The 16,941-nt window shown below is 35.4% G+C and overlaps 1 protein-coding gene across 3 annotated transcripts in view; it reads left to right on the top strand.

Moving 5' to 3' along the window:
* Positions 1-12,343, top strand: part of SYDE2 (synapse defective 1, Rho GTPase, homolog 2 (C. elegans)) — a 43,446-nt gene extending 31,103 nt beyond the window's left edge. Inside the window, exons 5-8 of one of the 3 annotated variants that reach the window (XM_015572123.1) lie at positions 184-365; positions 4,132-4,363; positions 9,660-9,707; positions 10,264-10,338. In XM_015572123.1, the coding sequence (XP_015427609.1) occupies positions 184-365; positions 4,132-4,363; positions 9,660-9,670 (425 nt within the window). In that variant the 3' untranslated portion in view covers positions 9,671-9,707; positions 10,264-10,338. Of the gene's footprint in view, positions 1-183; positions 366-4,131; positions 4,364-9,659; positions 9,708-10,263 lie in introns of all 3 variants that reach the window. The other 2 variants (XM_006776252.2, XM_015572122.1) reach the window with 2 other exon arrangements.
* The last annotated feature ends 4,598 nt before the right edge of the window (positions 12,344-16,941 follow it).

Genomic DNA, 16,941 nt, shown 5'->3' with positions numbered 1-16,941 from the left:
TGAAGCAATTAATAAGAATACAAAATGCTACTGTTTTGTTATAGTACTCTTAAAAATTATTGCTGTTATTATTTTCAGAACATTAAAAGTTGGCTGTATAATACTTGAATTAAAAAAAATCACCACAGCTTTTATTTCACTTTGAAGACCAATTGCCACTTGTCTCTGGTTTGTTTTCTGAAGGTGTTCTTAAGGATTATTTAAGAGAACTTCCTTCTCCGCTGATAACAAAGCAGCTTTATGAGGCTGTATTAGATGCAATGGCTAAAAATCCCCTGAAAATGTCATCAAACAGTTGTGAGAATGATCCAAGTGACTCTAAGTACACTGTCGACCTGTTGGATTGCCTGCCTGATGTTGAGAAGGTAAGCATAACTAGTGTACATTTTTCCTGAAAGCCAGCTAATGAATTATATACTTAGCTCCAGAGCTGCAAATACTTTTTGAGCTATTTCGACGTTTGTGGCACTCATGAGTTTTAGCTCTTCCTTTACTAATGGCTTCTTTTTTTTTATTTTATCTTTATTGTTGAAAGTATTGCAGATGTCCCCTTTCCCCCCACTGACCCCTTCTAGCCTGCATTCCCCCCACCCTAACCCCTGCCCTCCTTGCTCCCTTCCTTCCCCCTGAGATTTGAAGATCTGTTCCATGTTTCTATATCTCTGGATCTATTTTGTGCATCAGTTTATTTTGTTCTTTAGATTCCAAATATGAGTGAGATCATGGCTTCTTGAACACCATAAATCTAGAAACTGCTTCTTAAGCAGGATACATTTAGAAAAAAATTTTGTCTTTTCGTATATGATTTTAGCCTAGACATAAATATTCTCCTAAGAATATTCTCCTAATATTCTCCTAAATATTCTCCTAATTTTTAAAGAATATTGTTAGCTTAATATTAATACGTTTATTATAGAACTAGAGGCCCAATGCACGAAAATTCGTGCAAGAGTAGGCCTTCCTTCCCCTTGCTGCCAGCACCCAGGACCTGGGCGGCTTCCGGGCGACCCAGGCTTTCCTCCAGCGGCCGGTAGACACTTGGGCTTCACTCCCGCCCTGGCTTTATCCAGAAGGATGTCTGGAATGACGTCTGGTCTAATTAGCACATTACCCTTTTATTATTATAGATACTTGGGACTATATAGAAAAGAAGAATGGAAAATTATAATGATCAAAACCCAAAGGCAACTGTAATTAACATTTTTATTTATTTCCTTTTAGTATTTTAAAAATATGGTAACTATTTTTGGTGCACATGGTTTAGGCTTAAGACTTAAGCAGCCCTCACCACCATTTCCTTTCTCCTTGCCTCCTCCCATTAGTCCCCTCCCCACAATCTAAATAAATCTTGGGACCAGTGTCTTCAGTATGCCTGCAGGGTAGGTGGGAGGATGTCTGAGTGTGCAGAACCAGTCTTAACCTACCTCGAGCGGTTGTTTCTTAGAACAAAAGGAAAAATGAGGGGAAAACATGTGGTTGGGATTGTCCAGATAAATATAGGGCTTGCCTATATTTCTTATGTGAGGGCAGAATGGTCAAGAGTTACTGAGTAGAGATGTTAAGCCCAATAGCTACATTCACTGGTTTACTGCTGTCTTCTGAACGACCTGTGCTCTGTCCAATTAGATTAGCAATTACTACTTCTTTCGGTGGGGGATGGGAGCAGCTATAAAGAGGGTAGCAGATGCAGAAGGGTGGGGTGAAAGGGGAGAAATATTCCCACACAAATACAAGGTATAATTATGTGTCATTTTACATGTAAATGAAGAAATGAGTATCAGAAGATTTAAATCACTTGCCCGAGGCTAGATAGCTTTTATGAGTGTAAGTCTGTCACATGAATTTAGGTCTTTCTGGCCCTTAAGCTCATGCTATTAACATCCTTTCTAAAAAGGTTGTGCAATATCACAACTATTGTCAAATCCACTGAGTGAATTTGACATAATATATCATAATCTCTTTTGTATAACGTTTAGGTTTTGAACCTATTTGTATATATTTGTTCACATATTTCTTTTCAGTTACAATTACTTATTTGTATGAGACTCTCAGTGGAATTGCTAATTTAAAGGATGTGAACATTCTAAGGCTCTTAATATGTTTTTATATTACTTTTCAAACGGTACAAAACAGTTACTTTTTTTGGCTCATTTTATTTAATAGACAGAATAGGTTTTTATTTATTTATTTATTTTTTCCAATATATTTTATTTATTTTTTACAGAGAGGAAGGGAGAAGGACAGAGAGTTAGAAACATCAATGAGAGAGAAACATCGATCAGCTGCCTCCTGCACACCCCCCACCAGGGATGTGCCCGCAACCAAGGTACATGCCCTTGACTGAAATCGAACCTGGGACCCCCAGTCCACAGGCTGATGCTCTATCCACTAAGCCAAACCCGTCAGGGCGACAGAATAGGTTTTTAATTTTTAGTTGAATTTTTTGGATTTCCATTGAGATTGAACCTAATATTTTTAACCAGTTGTGCTTTTTTTTTTCTTTTAATCCTTATGCAAGGATATTTTTCCCACTAATTTTTAGAGAGAGTGGAAGAGAGAGGGGAAAGACAGAGAAATATTGATTTGGGGAAAACACATCAATTGGTTGCCTCCTGATCAGGGCCCAGGCTGGGGAGCAGCCTCCAACCGAGGTATGTGCCCTTGACGGAATGGAACCCGGGACCCTTTAGTCCCCAGGCCGATGCTCTATCCACTGAGCCAAACCGGCTAGGGCAAACCAGTTGTGCTTTTGTTTGTGTATGTGAGTTGTGTGTGTGACAGATTTTGAGTTCAAAATATCAATTTATGTCTTCTCTGCTTTCATACTCTCTTAATTCTTTCCCTTCACAGCCAAACACTAGAGGAATCTTTCTTTCAGCTGTCATCGCTTCTTTACCACTCATTTATTACTCAACACATTGTAATCTGGCTTTCCTCCCCCCTCTCTGCAGACTTGTTCTTGCTAAGGTTACTAATGACCTTCTAATCACCAAACCCAAGTGTTACGTAGAGCTCCAGAAATAATATATAACTTTCTTTTTTCTGTTTTTACTTGAATTACAGTATTAGTTGGAATTTATTTCTTCAGTACAATTATGAAGAAGACATCACACACTCATTTTATTTGTTAAATGATTGATTATATGCCACTACTTCAAAAAAACATAATTCCTTTTCATTATTGACTAAACCTAAATAACCATTCCACTTCTTGAGCAAATTGCCTTTATGAGATTATTTTCTTCAAAGATTAAAATTCTCTTTTTCAATAAATTTACATTAATTTCTGACTATACTACTCTTCCCTTTTTCATGGTTCATCACTTAAAATATTGATCAGTTAAGAAGCACATTGGTCATTTTCCTAATCTAGATCACAGTAGAACCTGGCCACATTCTGAAATGTTTAGCTTCCTAGATAGTACCCTATTTTGGACTGCAGGATTTATCTGTACTTAAAAATGAACAATACTACTCTAATCCCATTTCCATCATAGCCTTTTTGCTATTGTCACTTTAGAGGAGGGAAGAGAGGAAAATGCTGCTGATATATTTACCCAGGGATTCCAGCTGAAATTTGGAATTCATTCATGAACATTTTATAAAGAGTATATATTTTAACCACTTAATGGATCCAATTATGTTATTGGAACCTAAGGGTTTTGTATAACATTTCTATAATAAAATGTTTCAAGTTCCAAACATCCAACTTATAAGCAAGTCTTTAAAATAACCTTTTATTTATTTTTATTTTGGGGAGGGGTTCTATTTTTTTAAATTAAATTTATTGGGGTGACATTGGTTAATAAAAATACATTGATTTCAAGTGTACAGTCCTATAATACATTACTAATGTGTGCATATTGCATTGTATGTTCACCACCCACTGTCCAATATTCTTCTGTCACAGTATATTTGACCCCCTTTACCCATTACTACCTTCCCCTACCCGCTTTTCCCTCTGCTAGCCACCATTTTGTTGTCTGTGTCTATGAGTGTTTGTCTTGCTTGTTCATGAAATAATCTTTTAAGAGTAACAGGATGCCTGTCTATATTTTCTGCTATACAGTGTGCTCTTGAGTTTCCCCTTGTGTAACTATATTAGGTGAAATGTAATTTGATTTCATTTAGGCAACCCTAAAGATGTTGTTGGATCATTTGAAATTGGTGGCTTCTTACCACGAAGTGAATAAGATGACCTGCCAGAACTTGGCTGTGTGCTTTGGACCAGTATTATTAAGTCAGAGGCAAGAGACTTCCAACCACAACAACAGGGTCTTTACCGATTCAGAAGAACTTGCAAGTGCTTTGGACTTTAAAAAACACATTGAAGTTCTTCACTACTTACTTCAGCTCTGGCCAGGTAAATGATTCTATGGAAATAGTTTTCTCTTTTAATAATAGGATATTTTAATTCGTTGATGATTATACTCCTATGTGATTAAAGAACACCTTTTTTAGATTTTGCTTTTGGAAATATTTATGAATTGATACCTGCCCTTTAGATTTCTCAATTTAATATGCCTGCTTTTACTGATAATATGATAGACATATAGATCAATGTACACATTTTGGATTTGGTTCAATCTGGATTTGAATCTAGCTGTGTCACTTATTAGCTGTCTGACCTTGGGCAAGTTCCTTAATATCTTAGAGTCTCAGCATCACCGTTTGTCATATGGATTTAGTATGTTTGTAGAATTTATAGGAGGATTAAGTTAAAAATTATGTATGTAAGTGCTCAGCCCCATTCTTGGCACATAATAGGTACTCAAGTAAATATTAATTTCTTTTCTCATTTTTAGTTCAACTGGTATGAAGGAGAATTTATTTTTCTCCTTAAATCAATTCTTCTTCTTGACATCTTCACTGCATTTACGGTCATTCTTCAAATTATCCAGGCTTGAATTGACAATTATCTCTGATCTTTTTAGCTTTCTTATCCATCCCTTAAAGCAGTCAATAACAAAATGCTGACAGTTATTGTCCTCATGCATCTCTTGTGTAGTTTCAGAGCTAAAAGGAATATGTATTTAATTAGATGTTCCATAAAGAATCCTGTATTTAAGTTCCAAAATTTTCTTATCCTGAAGTAACCCTTGCTTCACTTCCCAACACTGCACAGTAATTAGATGCTTAGTGGAAGGCACAGTGGTGAAAGTGTTTGGCCCTGGAGTCAGGCTTGGATCCAGATTTGGATTGTGGCACTCACCCACAGTGTGGGCTGAGGCAAATACTTTATTTTCCTGAGACCTGTTTGTGTCTCTGTAAATAGTGTCTACCTCAGGGTTGTGAAGATTGAGATAAAGCATCTAAGGCAATGAACAGAGTGTTTAGCATAAAGTTAGCTCTCAGTAAATGTGCACTGTTACTCTCTTATAGACAAACTAGAGCCCCAGTGCACGAATTTGTGCACTGGTGGGGGGTGTGTGGCCTGTGGGGAGCAGCTGCTCATCCTGGTCAGCTGAGCGGCACTCCCACTGTGGAAGTGCACTGACCACCTGGGGGCAGCTCCTGTGTTGAGCGTCTGCCCCCGGTGGTCAGTGTGCATCATAGTGAAGGGTTGTTCTGAGCGTTCCGCCTTAATGGTTGCTGGACTTTTATATACAGACAGTCCTTGGGTTATGTCGGACTCATACATCGTTTCATGGTTACGTCGCCATCTCCCATTTATTTATTAAAAAAAAGTTCCGTCTTTTCGACGTATCTGCATATGTGTTTTATGTTTTTTATTATTTATTTTGTCTTTTATTTTTTTTTTACTGTTTCACTTCATTACTGCTGTGTATGTGCTCCATGTGAGTGACGTAGGTGCTTATGTAGGTGGGTTCCGACTTACGGCAAAAATCGCATTACATAGTGCCGTAGGAACGGATTTCTGGATCTCCCACGTAACCCCAGGACCTACTGTATATAGATGAGAAGAAGAGATTAAAGTACAAAGGAATGCTGATTCAGTCTTTTAAATTACATCTAATTTTTAAAAGTGAATTAAAATTTAAGCTAAAATTTTCAGCTCTTAAATTTGGAAAGTTAAAGCTTTTGCTTTCTTTTAAACACAGACCTAAAAATAATTTCTAATTGACATTTTAACTGAATTAGTATGTATTATTATTTTAAAATTCTGAGTCAAGATTTTCTGTACAATTGGTCTGAATACTACATTTGGTGCCTAAAATAAGGAATCATTCAGGTTAAAGTTTTAAATGTGGGTTTCTTAGCTTTTCCTAAAACTGCCTTAATTATAATAAACATCAGGAATTTGGAGAGGAGCTATCTTATTCTTTTTAAAAATATATTTTTTTTTATTGATTTCAGAGAGGAAGGAAGAGGGGTAGAGATGTAGAAACATCAATGATTAGAAAGAATCATTGATCGGCTGCTTTCTGCACACCCTACACTAGGGATCCAGCCCACAACCTGGGCATATGCCCTGACCAGGAATCGAATAGTAACCTCCAGGTTCATAGGTTCATGCTTAACTACTGAGCCAAGCAGGTCAGGCTGTCTTATCATTCTAATCGCACATGTAAACTTGCTTGCTTGGAGATATCATTAAATTACTATCAGTACCTGAGTCCTTTATCATTAATTCTGTACCAGAGGTTAATGTCATTTCATTATTTTGTAATAGCTAACTTAGTTCAGGGTGTAGAAGTAAAAATTAAATTATATCCTCTGTTATAGAAAAAAACAGGTGTAGTTTTCAGATTCACTGTATTTCAATGATATCCTTAAACAACTGACTCCTAGTGTATTAATACCTTATTGCAGAGATTTGTGTTGTTGGATTTAGCAATAACTGCTCCCTTTTCTATAATCTTTTATTTTTCTTTAGTTATACCATCTTAGACAAAGGACAGAACAGGGTAGAAAGATGAGAGGAAACAGCAGTTAGTTTTGCCCTCTAAATCATTACTTTTGGGTTCAAGAAAAGACAGAAGTCGAGTAGATGTAAGACAGTTACTGAGCCTGAGAAAATTGATGGTGACATAGAGACTGGGTCACAGCATGTGAACTTGGTGAATGCCCATCATACATTCAATAGGAGGCTTGCGCTCTCCTTGTTATGCATATTTTATTTGTCTTTTTGGAATCTCTCCTACTCCAGAGGTAAGAAGAGTTGGTTCCACCCTTCCTTTTTGCTTCCTTAACTTTTTGTTTTGTGGGTTTGTTTGTTTTTTCCATTTTGGACAAGATTATAATTTCCTTTGAGCTTTCCTTTTGATAAACTTGTCTTCAAAGTGATCCATTAGAACCCTGGCTGATTGGCATTGGAAGGTTAAATCATCCTGCCAGTGGTTTCCAGCTTTCCTTCTGCCAAATTCTTTGGAAGCAGCAGCTTCACGGACAGATTGGTAGCATGTTGGGGAACAAAATGGAAACACACTTCCTTTTTTGACCAAAACAGTCTTCTTTACTGCTTTTCTTTAATATAGTAGATTTTAAAAAATGTTGCTTTTTAAAAATACACTTGCTGTTTTAAGAAGAATATTGAAAATTATTGATAGGCCACTCTTTCACTTTACAAGTAAGGAAATAGCTTTAGACAGAGTGTAACTCTAGACCAGCTATTTGCTATATCGCATATTCTATGATGAGTAGATTTGGGACAGGTTTTTTCAGAAAAGCTATTGATTTTTCCCTAATCCTTTTTCTTTAATTTTTCTCACTAGACAAAGCTTCATAAGGTCAGGGACTTATATTCCCAAGTCCTAACACAGTGCTTAGCACTAATTAGACAATGTATTTTTGTTAAATTAGGCAATTGCACTCTAGATAAAAGGCTAATAAAGTGGTGATTAAAGATATAAACCTATTGGTAGAAAACAAGATAAGAAGTTTCTTAGTACTTATCATTACATTGTGAAACTTTTCCAGCACGATATAGACTGCATTTTAAATTTTATTCTGTTGCCCCAAATTTTATTCTGTTGCCCAGCCAGCGTTGCTTAGTGGTTGAGCATCAACCTATGAACCAGAAGGTCATGGTTTGATTCCCAGTCAGGGCACACGCCTGGATTGCGGGCTCCATCCTAAGTGTGGGGCCTGCAGGACGCAGCCGATCAGTGATTCTCTCTAATCATTGATGTTTCTATCGCTCCCTCCTTCTCCCTTCCTCTCTAAAATCAATAAAAATATACTACAAGACAAAAATAAATTTTATTCTGTTGAAGTGGGTAGTCAGCAGTGCTGGAAAAACTAGAACTTTTTTGGGGTGGTTAAAATTAGCCATTTTTGCCCAGTGTGACTCAGTGGTTGAGCATCAACCTATGAATCAGGAGGTCGCAGCTCAATTCCCGGTCAGGGCACATGGCCTAGTTTCCTGCTTGATCCCCAGTAGAGGGTATGAGGGAGGCAGCCGATCAGTGATTCTCTCTCATCATTGATGTTTCTATCTCTTTCTCCCTCTCCCTTCCTCTCTCTGAAATAAAAAAAATAAATACAATTAGCCATTTTCTCTGCATAATTAATAGGAAATCATTCCACCCTCAGTAATTTAAGAAGCTAGTCAGGTTGATTTTTCAGAAATTGAATTTTTAGTCTAAAAGATATGACTATTATCATAATCAGTTTCTTAAATATTTCCCAAGAAAATATACAAAAATAATGTTTGAATAAGGACTTGATTAGTAAAATAAATATAGGGCTTGCAGGTGAATGTCAGAAAAGTAACACAAGCTCAGACGCAGAGTCAAAACTGTTTTGCTTTGGTTTGGATCACAAACCAGGTGACCTCAGGATAAGCAGAATACTGTAATAGGTTGGCGAAAACAACAGGCATGGCACTTAAGCAGTAAGAACAGGAATAGCACCAAAAGTGAGAGATAAGCAAGGAGACTTAGTGGAGATAAGAAGCTAGAGAAGAAAAAGCAATATGAATAATTAAACAGTGGAAAAATTCAGATGTCCATTCTGCCATTACATCAGTTAATGGCATGGGACGTTCTTTATTAATACTGTTATCAAAGATCAATTTTAATACCAGACCTTTAGTTTCATGGAAAATTTTAGGTAAAGAGCTTTTAGCTATTCATAATGATATATAATAACCATAATAAAAATGCAGATAAACAGAAATGTTAAAGAACGTATTTTTACACAGTTACCAAGTATTTTAATAAAATCCAAGTAAGAATATTATGTGACTTCTGAAAAATACAGTAATATCACTGTAATTCTGGAAAACTAGAACCATATGCCTGCTTGTATTGTTTTTCAGTTATTTTATTTCATACAATAGGAAGCAAGCATTTTGTACAATAGGAATGCAGCAACTTCACACTTTGGAGAGTGAAAGTTGCTGCATTGTTGATGATATGTTCCCTTTACCTTAGAGAAGGGAAATATAGATGGAGAGGTAGTTATTAACCAAGAATAAACAAGCAGAAAGAGAGGTATGGGCAGGTTTTAACAGCTATGCTTCAATATTTAAATTAAGTTTGTTTTACATACAGAAGAGCCTCAGACAAATGTTCGGTTCAATATACACAAAAGACTAAATGGTTTGTTACGGAATAATGGTGTCTCCGTGGTAATCTGTACAGCCAGCTGAATGCATACCCTTAGGAGAATTTAATCTTACTGTGAGGAATGTTATTTGAGATTGTTAGGTACCTAACCAGAATGGGAAAATAAAATATCTGTACTATTTTCAGGCAATAAATGAAGACTCTTAGTAGCTAATGCCGTATAATCAAACTCAGGTAACACGTAGTCAAGTTTAGTATTCGTGCATTTTATCAAAGTGAAATTGGGGCTGCTTGGTAACGTAAATTATGACACTGCTGCTAATAGAATTGCAAAGAAACACCGAGGTCAGAACTTTCAGAGTGAGCACTTTAGATGCCTTGCCTTATTTAGACGTTTGCAGACAAAGGAACTTTTTGTTTTGTTTTGTTTGTACATCAAGATGCCTTGCCTGCTTTTTGCTGTAGCTTTTAATTAGAAGCTACCAGCTTAGCTACTGTTTGAATTATGGCTAGATAATAATTAACAGAAGTTAATCAACATTGGAAATTGATTTGTTTGGGGATGTTATGATATGGCATGAACTAGCTCCACTGTACATTCTACTAGCGCTGTCCCTAATCTTGATTCTGTCTGGTGATAGAAAAAATAATTACGGAATGCTTTCTTTGATAGTGTGCATGTTTTTGTTTTAATGCATGTTTGTAGTTACTAAGTGGCTTATCTTTAGCTCTGTTTTCTAAAGGCCAGCTGGATGACGATCACCAAAGCACATTTATTGTTTGTTTCTAGTGCAGCGTTTAACTGTCAAAGAATCACCAGAACAGAAGTCTTCTCTGAATTATTTGAGGAAGAAGAAGGAACGACCTCAGATGTTAAATTTGAGTGGTACCGATTCATCAAGAGTACTTAGGCCACGGCAAACCAGGTTAGACAGTCCACTTAGCAATCGTTACGCAGGAGACTGGAGCAGCTGTGGAGAAAACTACTTTTTAAATACAAAAGAAAATTTAAATGATGTGGATTATGATGATGTCCCTTCAGAAGATGGAGAAAATTGCAGCAAAATGTATGGACCCGATATAATGATTAAACAGCCAATTCCCTTGTCCAAAGAGTGCACATTTCAGACATATTTGACAATGCAGACAATTGAGTCTACAGTGGATCGAAAAGTCAATCTCAAAGATCTACAAGAAAGTATTGATACATTGATTGGAAATCTGGAGCGTGAGCTCAACAAAAACAAGCTTAGTATGAGTGTTTGAGAATTTTTGTTTTATCATAATGTTTAAAGTTTCAAATCTTTCTCACAAGGGAAGTTTTCATTTTATTTTTTTTATTCTTGAAGCCTTCAGTTAATTTCTAATAAGTTAATGTGATTCAATTAAAAACACATATTTGCTAATATAATTTTTACTTACTAGGAAATTTTACTTGGGGTAAAGATAACTTGGACTTCTTGGGTATATTTTAATAAATCTTGCCAATTCTTTGGAGATAACTTTAAATGCACTTACAGCATTCACATAAGTTATTAGCCCCTCACGATTTTTGTACTTCATAGGAACTGCTCTTCTGTAGCTGAAACAGATGTTCCTTTTAGAGGAATATTGCAGCTGCTCAGTTGGATTTGCAGTATGAGTCCACGTACACTGCAATACCACTTGATCACATTTCATTTGCAATGCAAATGCTGCTATATAAGAACCTTTTTGTAAATGAAAGTAAAAGTATACAAATATTAATGTATTCTGTATTAACAGTAATTATTTAAGCTTATGGAAATTAAATATTTTTATAATCCTGAAAATATGTATATATTTATAAGTGCATATATGTGTAGGTATTAATGGGGGGGAAGGATTGGTTGCAGAATCACATGTATCTTTAAAATATATGTCACGAGGCCAAAATCATTAGCTTAAGAATGTTGTTTTCAGGGAAAGAACATTTAAGTCAAAGGAGGAATTGCATAGAAACACATGAACCAAAGTACTAGATGCCTCTGAGTAGAAATAATAGACTATATTTGGTTCACAGAAAGTCACAAGATCCCCAGTGAGAAGTCATCTTTTAAATTGAAATCCTCTAACTGAAAGGATTAAGTGCCCAGATTTCTGCACTGGTGACTTAGATAATAAAAATGTTCACCTACTCTATGCATATTTAAATTCTGCTTTAAAAAATTAATTATGCATAAATCATATTTATTTGTAATAGTACATTTATAACATTGACTTTATAATTACCCTCATTTGTTTCTAAAAAATCTTGCCAGTATACTACATGTTACTGATTTTTAAAAATTAACTTATTTAAGTTTATCTACAGGGTAGTCATTATAGCGATCACAGCAGTGTTTGAAAATGTACATTTAAAAGCCTTTTGTTTTATTAAATTGGAATGTATTTTTAAAACTTTTATACCTATGGAATGTATAATTTTAAAATTATAAATAAAATTTGAATTACCAACTTAAACATGTAGCAGCCATTAGGAAACCCAACTTCTTGATGTTTTTCTAAATATTATATTTAACTATTTCTTTGCAATACACATTGGTAAATAGAGCACCTTTTTATTTAATTTGAATACTTAATTGTTTTTTTAAATACCCAGATAAATAACTATTTTTATGTGAAATTTTAAGTTTTTAAGCTTTTGTATAACAATTTAGAAGAATACCAAAAGAATATGTGACAGGAATATGTTCTGAGTAAATAGTCAAAAGAAATGTACTTTAAATAATTTGTAGGAAGGCTGTCTCAGTCTTCTTCCTCTTGTTTGCTATGTCATGTACAGTGTATGCAATAAGTTGTTCCAGAAATGTAAAACTTTTAATAAATATTATAACCGTGGTGTCATACTATTACCATAATAATTTTAAGGATTACTTATTTTAATGCCATTATTTTTAAACAAATGTGTTAAAGTATTGGACCATCATATGTTATTCATAAATTTACATAATAACTTTTTTTTTTGTCCAAAGTTGAATTGTCCAGAATCCGATATACTTTGAGGGCCACATTTATTTGTTATATTACTTTGGATAAGAATAGTTTTAAAGTTAATCTTTGCCATTTTAAATAGAAAATTCTAAACATTGTTTGTCTAAATCACCGAGTTATAACTATAAAACCTCTTTAATTGATTCTTGCTGTATTCAGTAGTACTCAATAAGTTTATGCCTTTTTTAAGTGGCTTTTTAGTTCAAATCATTGTTGAGTTCTTATAACTGCTTTTTATAATCTCCTGAGATCTTCCCACAGTGTTACACTGTCAGCTGCCAGACCTAATGCTTTTTAGGATTAAAAGCAATTGAATTTTAGTGCATGTACCTGAATAAAATTTTTAAATAATTCAGATAGAAAATAAAAAATAAACATGCTCTTCCCTGCCATCTACACCAATCCCACTTCTCAGAGGTAATAACCACTTAAAAAAAAATCCTTGCCCAAGGGTATGTTTATTGATTTTAGAAAGGGAGGAAGGAAGGGGGCGAGGGAGAGGGGAGAGAGAGAAAGAGAGAGAGAGAGAGAGAGAGAGAGAATGGTGAGAGAGAATCATTGGTTGGCTGCCTCTTGCAACCCCCCTTCCCCTTTTGACTGGGGATCAAGCCTGTAACCCAGGCATGTACCCTGATCAGGAATCAAACTGACTTCCTGGTTCATAGATTGACACTCAACCACTGAGCCAGGCTGGCCTGGCAACAAACACTTTTTTAAAAAAAATTAAATTTATTGAGATAACATTGGTTAATAAGATTATATAAATTTCAGATGTACACTTTTTTTTAAAAAAAAATTTCAGATAATACCTCTGTCACTTGCGGATTATTGCTGCTGTTCCTTGATGTATCATTTAATCTGTTGATTATCCATTATGAATTACAAGCAACTTCTCCCCATTTCTCCTCCCCATTTTATGTTTTTAGTTCTTCCGTTTTATAACTTTTGTAATGTTTATTTCTTAATTCATCAGTTTTAAACATATCTCTTGTCTCCCTACCATTGTGAAAATGACCAACCCTGTACTTGCTTTTTTAAAAAATATGTTTTTATTGATTTCAGAGGGGAAGGGAGAGGGAGAGAGAGAGATAGAAACATCAATGATGAGAGAGAATCATTGATCAGCTGCCTCCTGCATGCCCCCCCACCCCCCGCCGGGGAACAAACCTGCAATCCGGGCATATGCCCATGACAGGAATTGAACCCGTGATCCTTCAGTCCGCAGGCCAACACTCTATCCACTGAGCCAAACCGGTTGGGGCAACCAACTCTATACTTTCTTTCCAACTTATTACTGCTCTATACCTCCTAACTTCTCTAAGTTGTACTATTAGTTTATATAATCAGTATTAATAGATATATATTATTTTGGGGAACTATAATTGACTTCAGTTTTTCCTTTATATATTGATTCTAAATTCTGCAAAGGAATAACTAGCTGCTATATGCTAGATTATGCAAAAGTATTCACAGGTAAACCAGGTGATTTTGTTTCCGACATATCCAATCTTATATCCTAAAATATATGCTGATTTAAGCAGAATATTCTATGCTGAGGTCAAATGGATTATTTTACTTTATAGCCATATTTTCTCTAAATTATACTATATGTCATTTGCTTCATAATTGGGACATGGCAGATTTTTATTTTTCCTGGAGTAATTGCTATTCTTTATTTTTTTTTTTACAAGAAAAATGCTTTCTTCACTATAACACTTTTTTAAATCATTCTATTGAACTATCAGATTTGTTCAGAGTGCTTTTATCTCTCATCCTGAGATTCCTGAAGCATATTCTTGCCTTTTTAAATTTTATTTTGAGCGAAGAAAAATTGTTCACTGTAATTCTGAGATCATTTTAAGCTTTTTAATCAACTTGTCTGAATATGGACAAAGTGACTTTTCGCTATCATCTGGGATATGTTTTCTTTGCATGCCTATGTACTACTTTTTCGTTTTGTTCTTTTGTACCCCACTCTTTCTTGATTTTGTTTGTTTGCTGAAGTATATTGATAAGTATTCCCCCTCCCCCAACACACACAAAAAGCGTTCACAGGAAATGAATTTTGAGCCCTTGCATGTCTGACAAGGCCTTTATTCTGCCTACTTCTTCTTCTTCTTTTTTAGAGAGTGAAGAAACGAGAGGGATAAAGAGAGAGAAACATTGATGAGAGGACCATCCGCTGCCTCCTGCATGCCCCCTTCTGAGGATAGAGCTTGAAACCTGGGCATGTGCCCTGACCGGGAATCGGACTGGTGACCTGTTTGTTTCATGGGTTGATGTTCAACCACTGAGCCACAATGGCTGGGCCTCCCTGCTTCATTTTGATTGGACCGGCAATTCTAGGTTCAAACTCATTTTCCTTTAGGACTTTGAAGGCATTTCTCTATTATCTTCTAGCATTCAGTTTTGCAGTAATCTAGTCAAGAAAGATGGCGATTTAGACCAGGAAAGAAGCAATAGATGTGATGAGAAATGATTGTATTCTGGATATATTTTGGAAGTAGGAGCCAAAAGAATCTGCCAGTGTACTGTGAGAGGAGGTAGAAAGGCCGAATCAACTGAGGTAAGGAGTTATCATCAAATGAGATTGAGATGACTCCATTGTATTTTTTAGATGAGCTCTTTAAAATGGATGTTGCTGCCCTAACCGGTTTGGCTCAGTGGGTAGAGCATCGGCCTGTGGACTGAAAGGTCCCAGGGTCGATTCCGGTCAAGGGCATGCACCTTGGTTGCAGGCACATCCCCAGTAGGAGGTGTGCAGGAGACAGCTGATCGATGTTTCTCTCTCATCGATGATTCTAACTCCCTATTGCTCTCCCTTCCTCCCTGTAAAAAATCAATACAAGATATATTAAAAAATAAAATAATTAAAATGGATGTTGCTATTATTAATATAGTAGTTATCAAAATGTCTTATAATGTCCTGTTAAACGAAAGTACTAGTGCTTCTGTATCTGGCAATGATGCCCATGGAGTCACTTCAAGAAGAGGAAAGCAAGAGGACTTCATATACACCTAAGCAAAGTTTATCAGAGCTGCCTGGAAATTTCAGATTGTGTATGTAGCTTTATATTGGGACCCTATGAATAGGTTTGGTAGTGGAATGATTCCTAAAAAGAATTTAGTTTCCAGACCAAAGAATTGAATCTTAAGATTTATAATTTAAAACTACCAATTTTTAGGTTCTTGAGTAGTGATAAAGTTGTAACATGTTTAATAACAGCAAAGTACTTATTTGATTCTTTCGGACCTGAGGACTTTGATACAAGAGGAATGTTCTTTCAGACATTTCCCTGCCTAATGCTAGTTTTTAATTCAGTAAGGCTCATATTTGATAAACATTGAAATTCCAGTTCTTGATCACATTCTGACTCAGCAGAAAACTGACTGGCTAACTCAGGTGGGAATTGATTTTATTGAAAAAAAACAACAACAACTATCAGAGGGAATGCTGCTAAAAATGTTTTATGTCTTGATCTAGTGGAAATTTCATAGGTGTTTACCTATCAAGTTGCATATTTAAAATTTGTGTCCTTTGTATTTTTTAAGTAATTTTTAAAATGGGAAATAGACTTGGAAAATAAGTAGGACTAAGAGAGCTAGATGATCAGTTAATTATTAATAAATGAATGAATGTAAAGGGATTTTCAGAGAATGGCTGTCTTTTTCTCAGAAAAAGACTAAGGACTATGAGATGCCATGTCTATGCGTCTATGTAATTTTTCCAATATTTACTCCTGTGTAAAAAAAAAACAAAAAAAACACACCAAACAAAACAAAAAGTTATGTTTCTTTTGGAACTAGAGTAGCCTTAGGAAAATCAATGACAAGTGGGTTGGCAAATTTTGGGTAATATTTTGTAGTGATTTTTCGGTGTAGACTTCAGTAGAAACAATTATCTAAATGACATGTATATGAAAAAGTGCATCTCACCATAAGAAGGAAGGCCTCTAAAAAATGTTTTATATTTTACAGAAATTGTGAGCAAATAAATCTTCTTAATTTTGGCCTGATTCACTTTGGTATGCACTTTTTTTTTTTTTTTTGCTAGAACTGGAAAAGCCTATTTTTTCATCTCATTAAAATAAGATACTTTCATAAAGTTGGATGCGCTCAATAAATATTCTCATTCAAAAGAATAGCAGATGAAAAGGGACAGACCCAAAGACTGAGAAATAAAAACAACAAAAGAATAGCAGAGGCCCGCTCCTTTGGGAGACAGGCACTACATTGAATGCTTTTGTTTTTCTCAATGTCAAGTGTTTGTTTTACACAAGTGAGAAAAAAAATGCCTAAATATTGCCCTGAGTTGGATTAAATTTAATCCTTATTGTTTGATAAGGCCACTGGCGTGCTTTTAAGTTATTTGAGTTCATCTTTATTTTTCTGCTTAACAGAGGTGTTTATGTAGTGCATGCTCTACATACTTCTTTGACTGGAAATTCTACTCTTC

The sequence above is a fragment of the Myotis davidii genome, unplaced genomic scaffold, assembly GCF_000327345.1.
Source record: "Myotis davidii unplaced genomic scaffold, ASM32734v1 scaffold162, whole genome shotgun sequence".
NCBI classification, from domain to species: domain Eukaryota; kingdom Metazoa; phylum Chordata; class Mammalia; order Chiroptera; family Vespertilionidae; genus Myotis; species Myotis davidii.
Note: the sequence above shows the minus strand (reverse complement) of the source record. Positions and strands in the feature narration are given on the sequence as shown.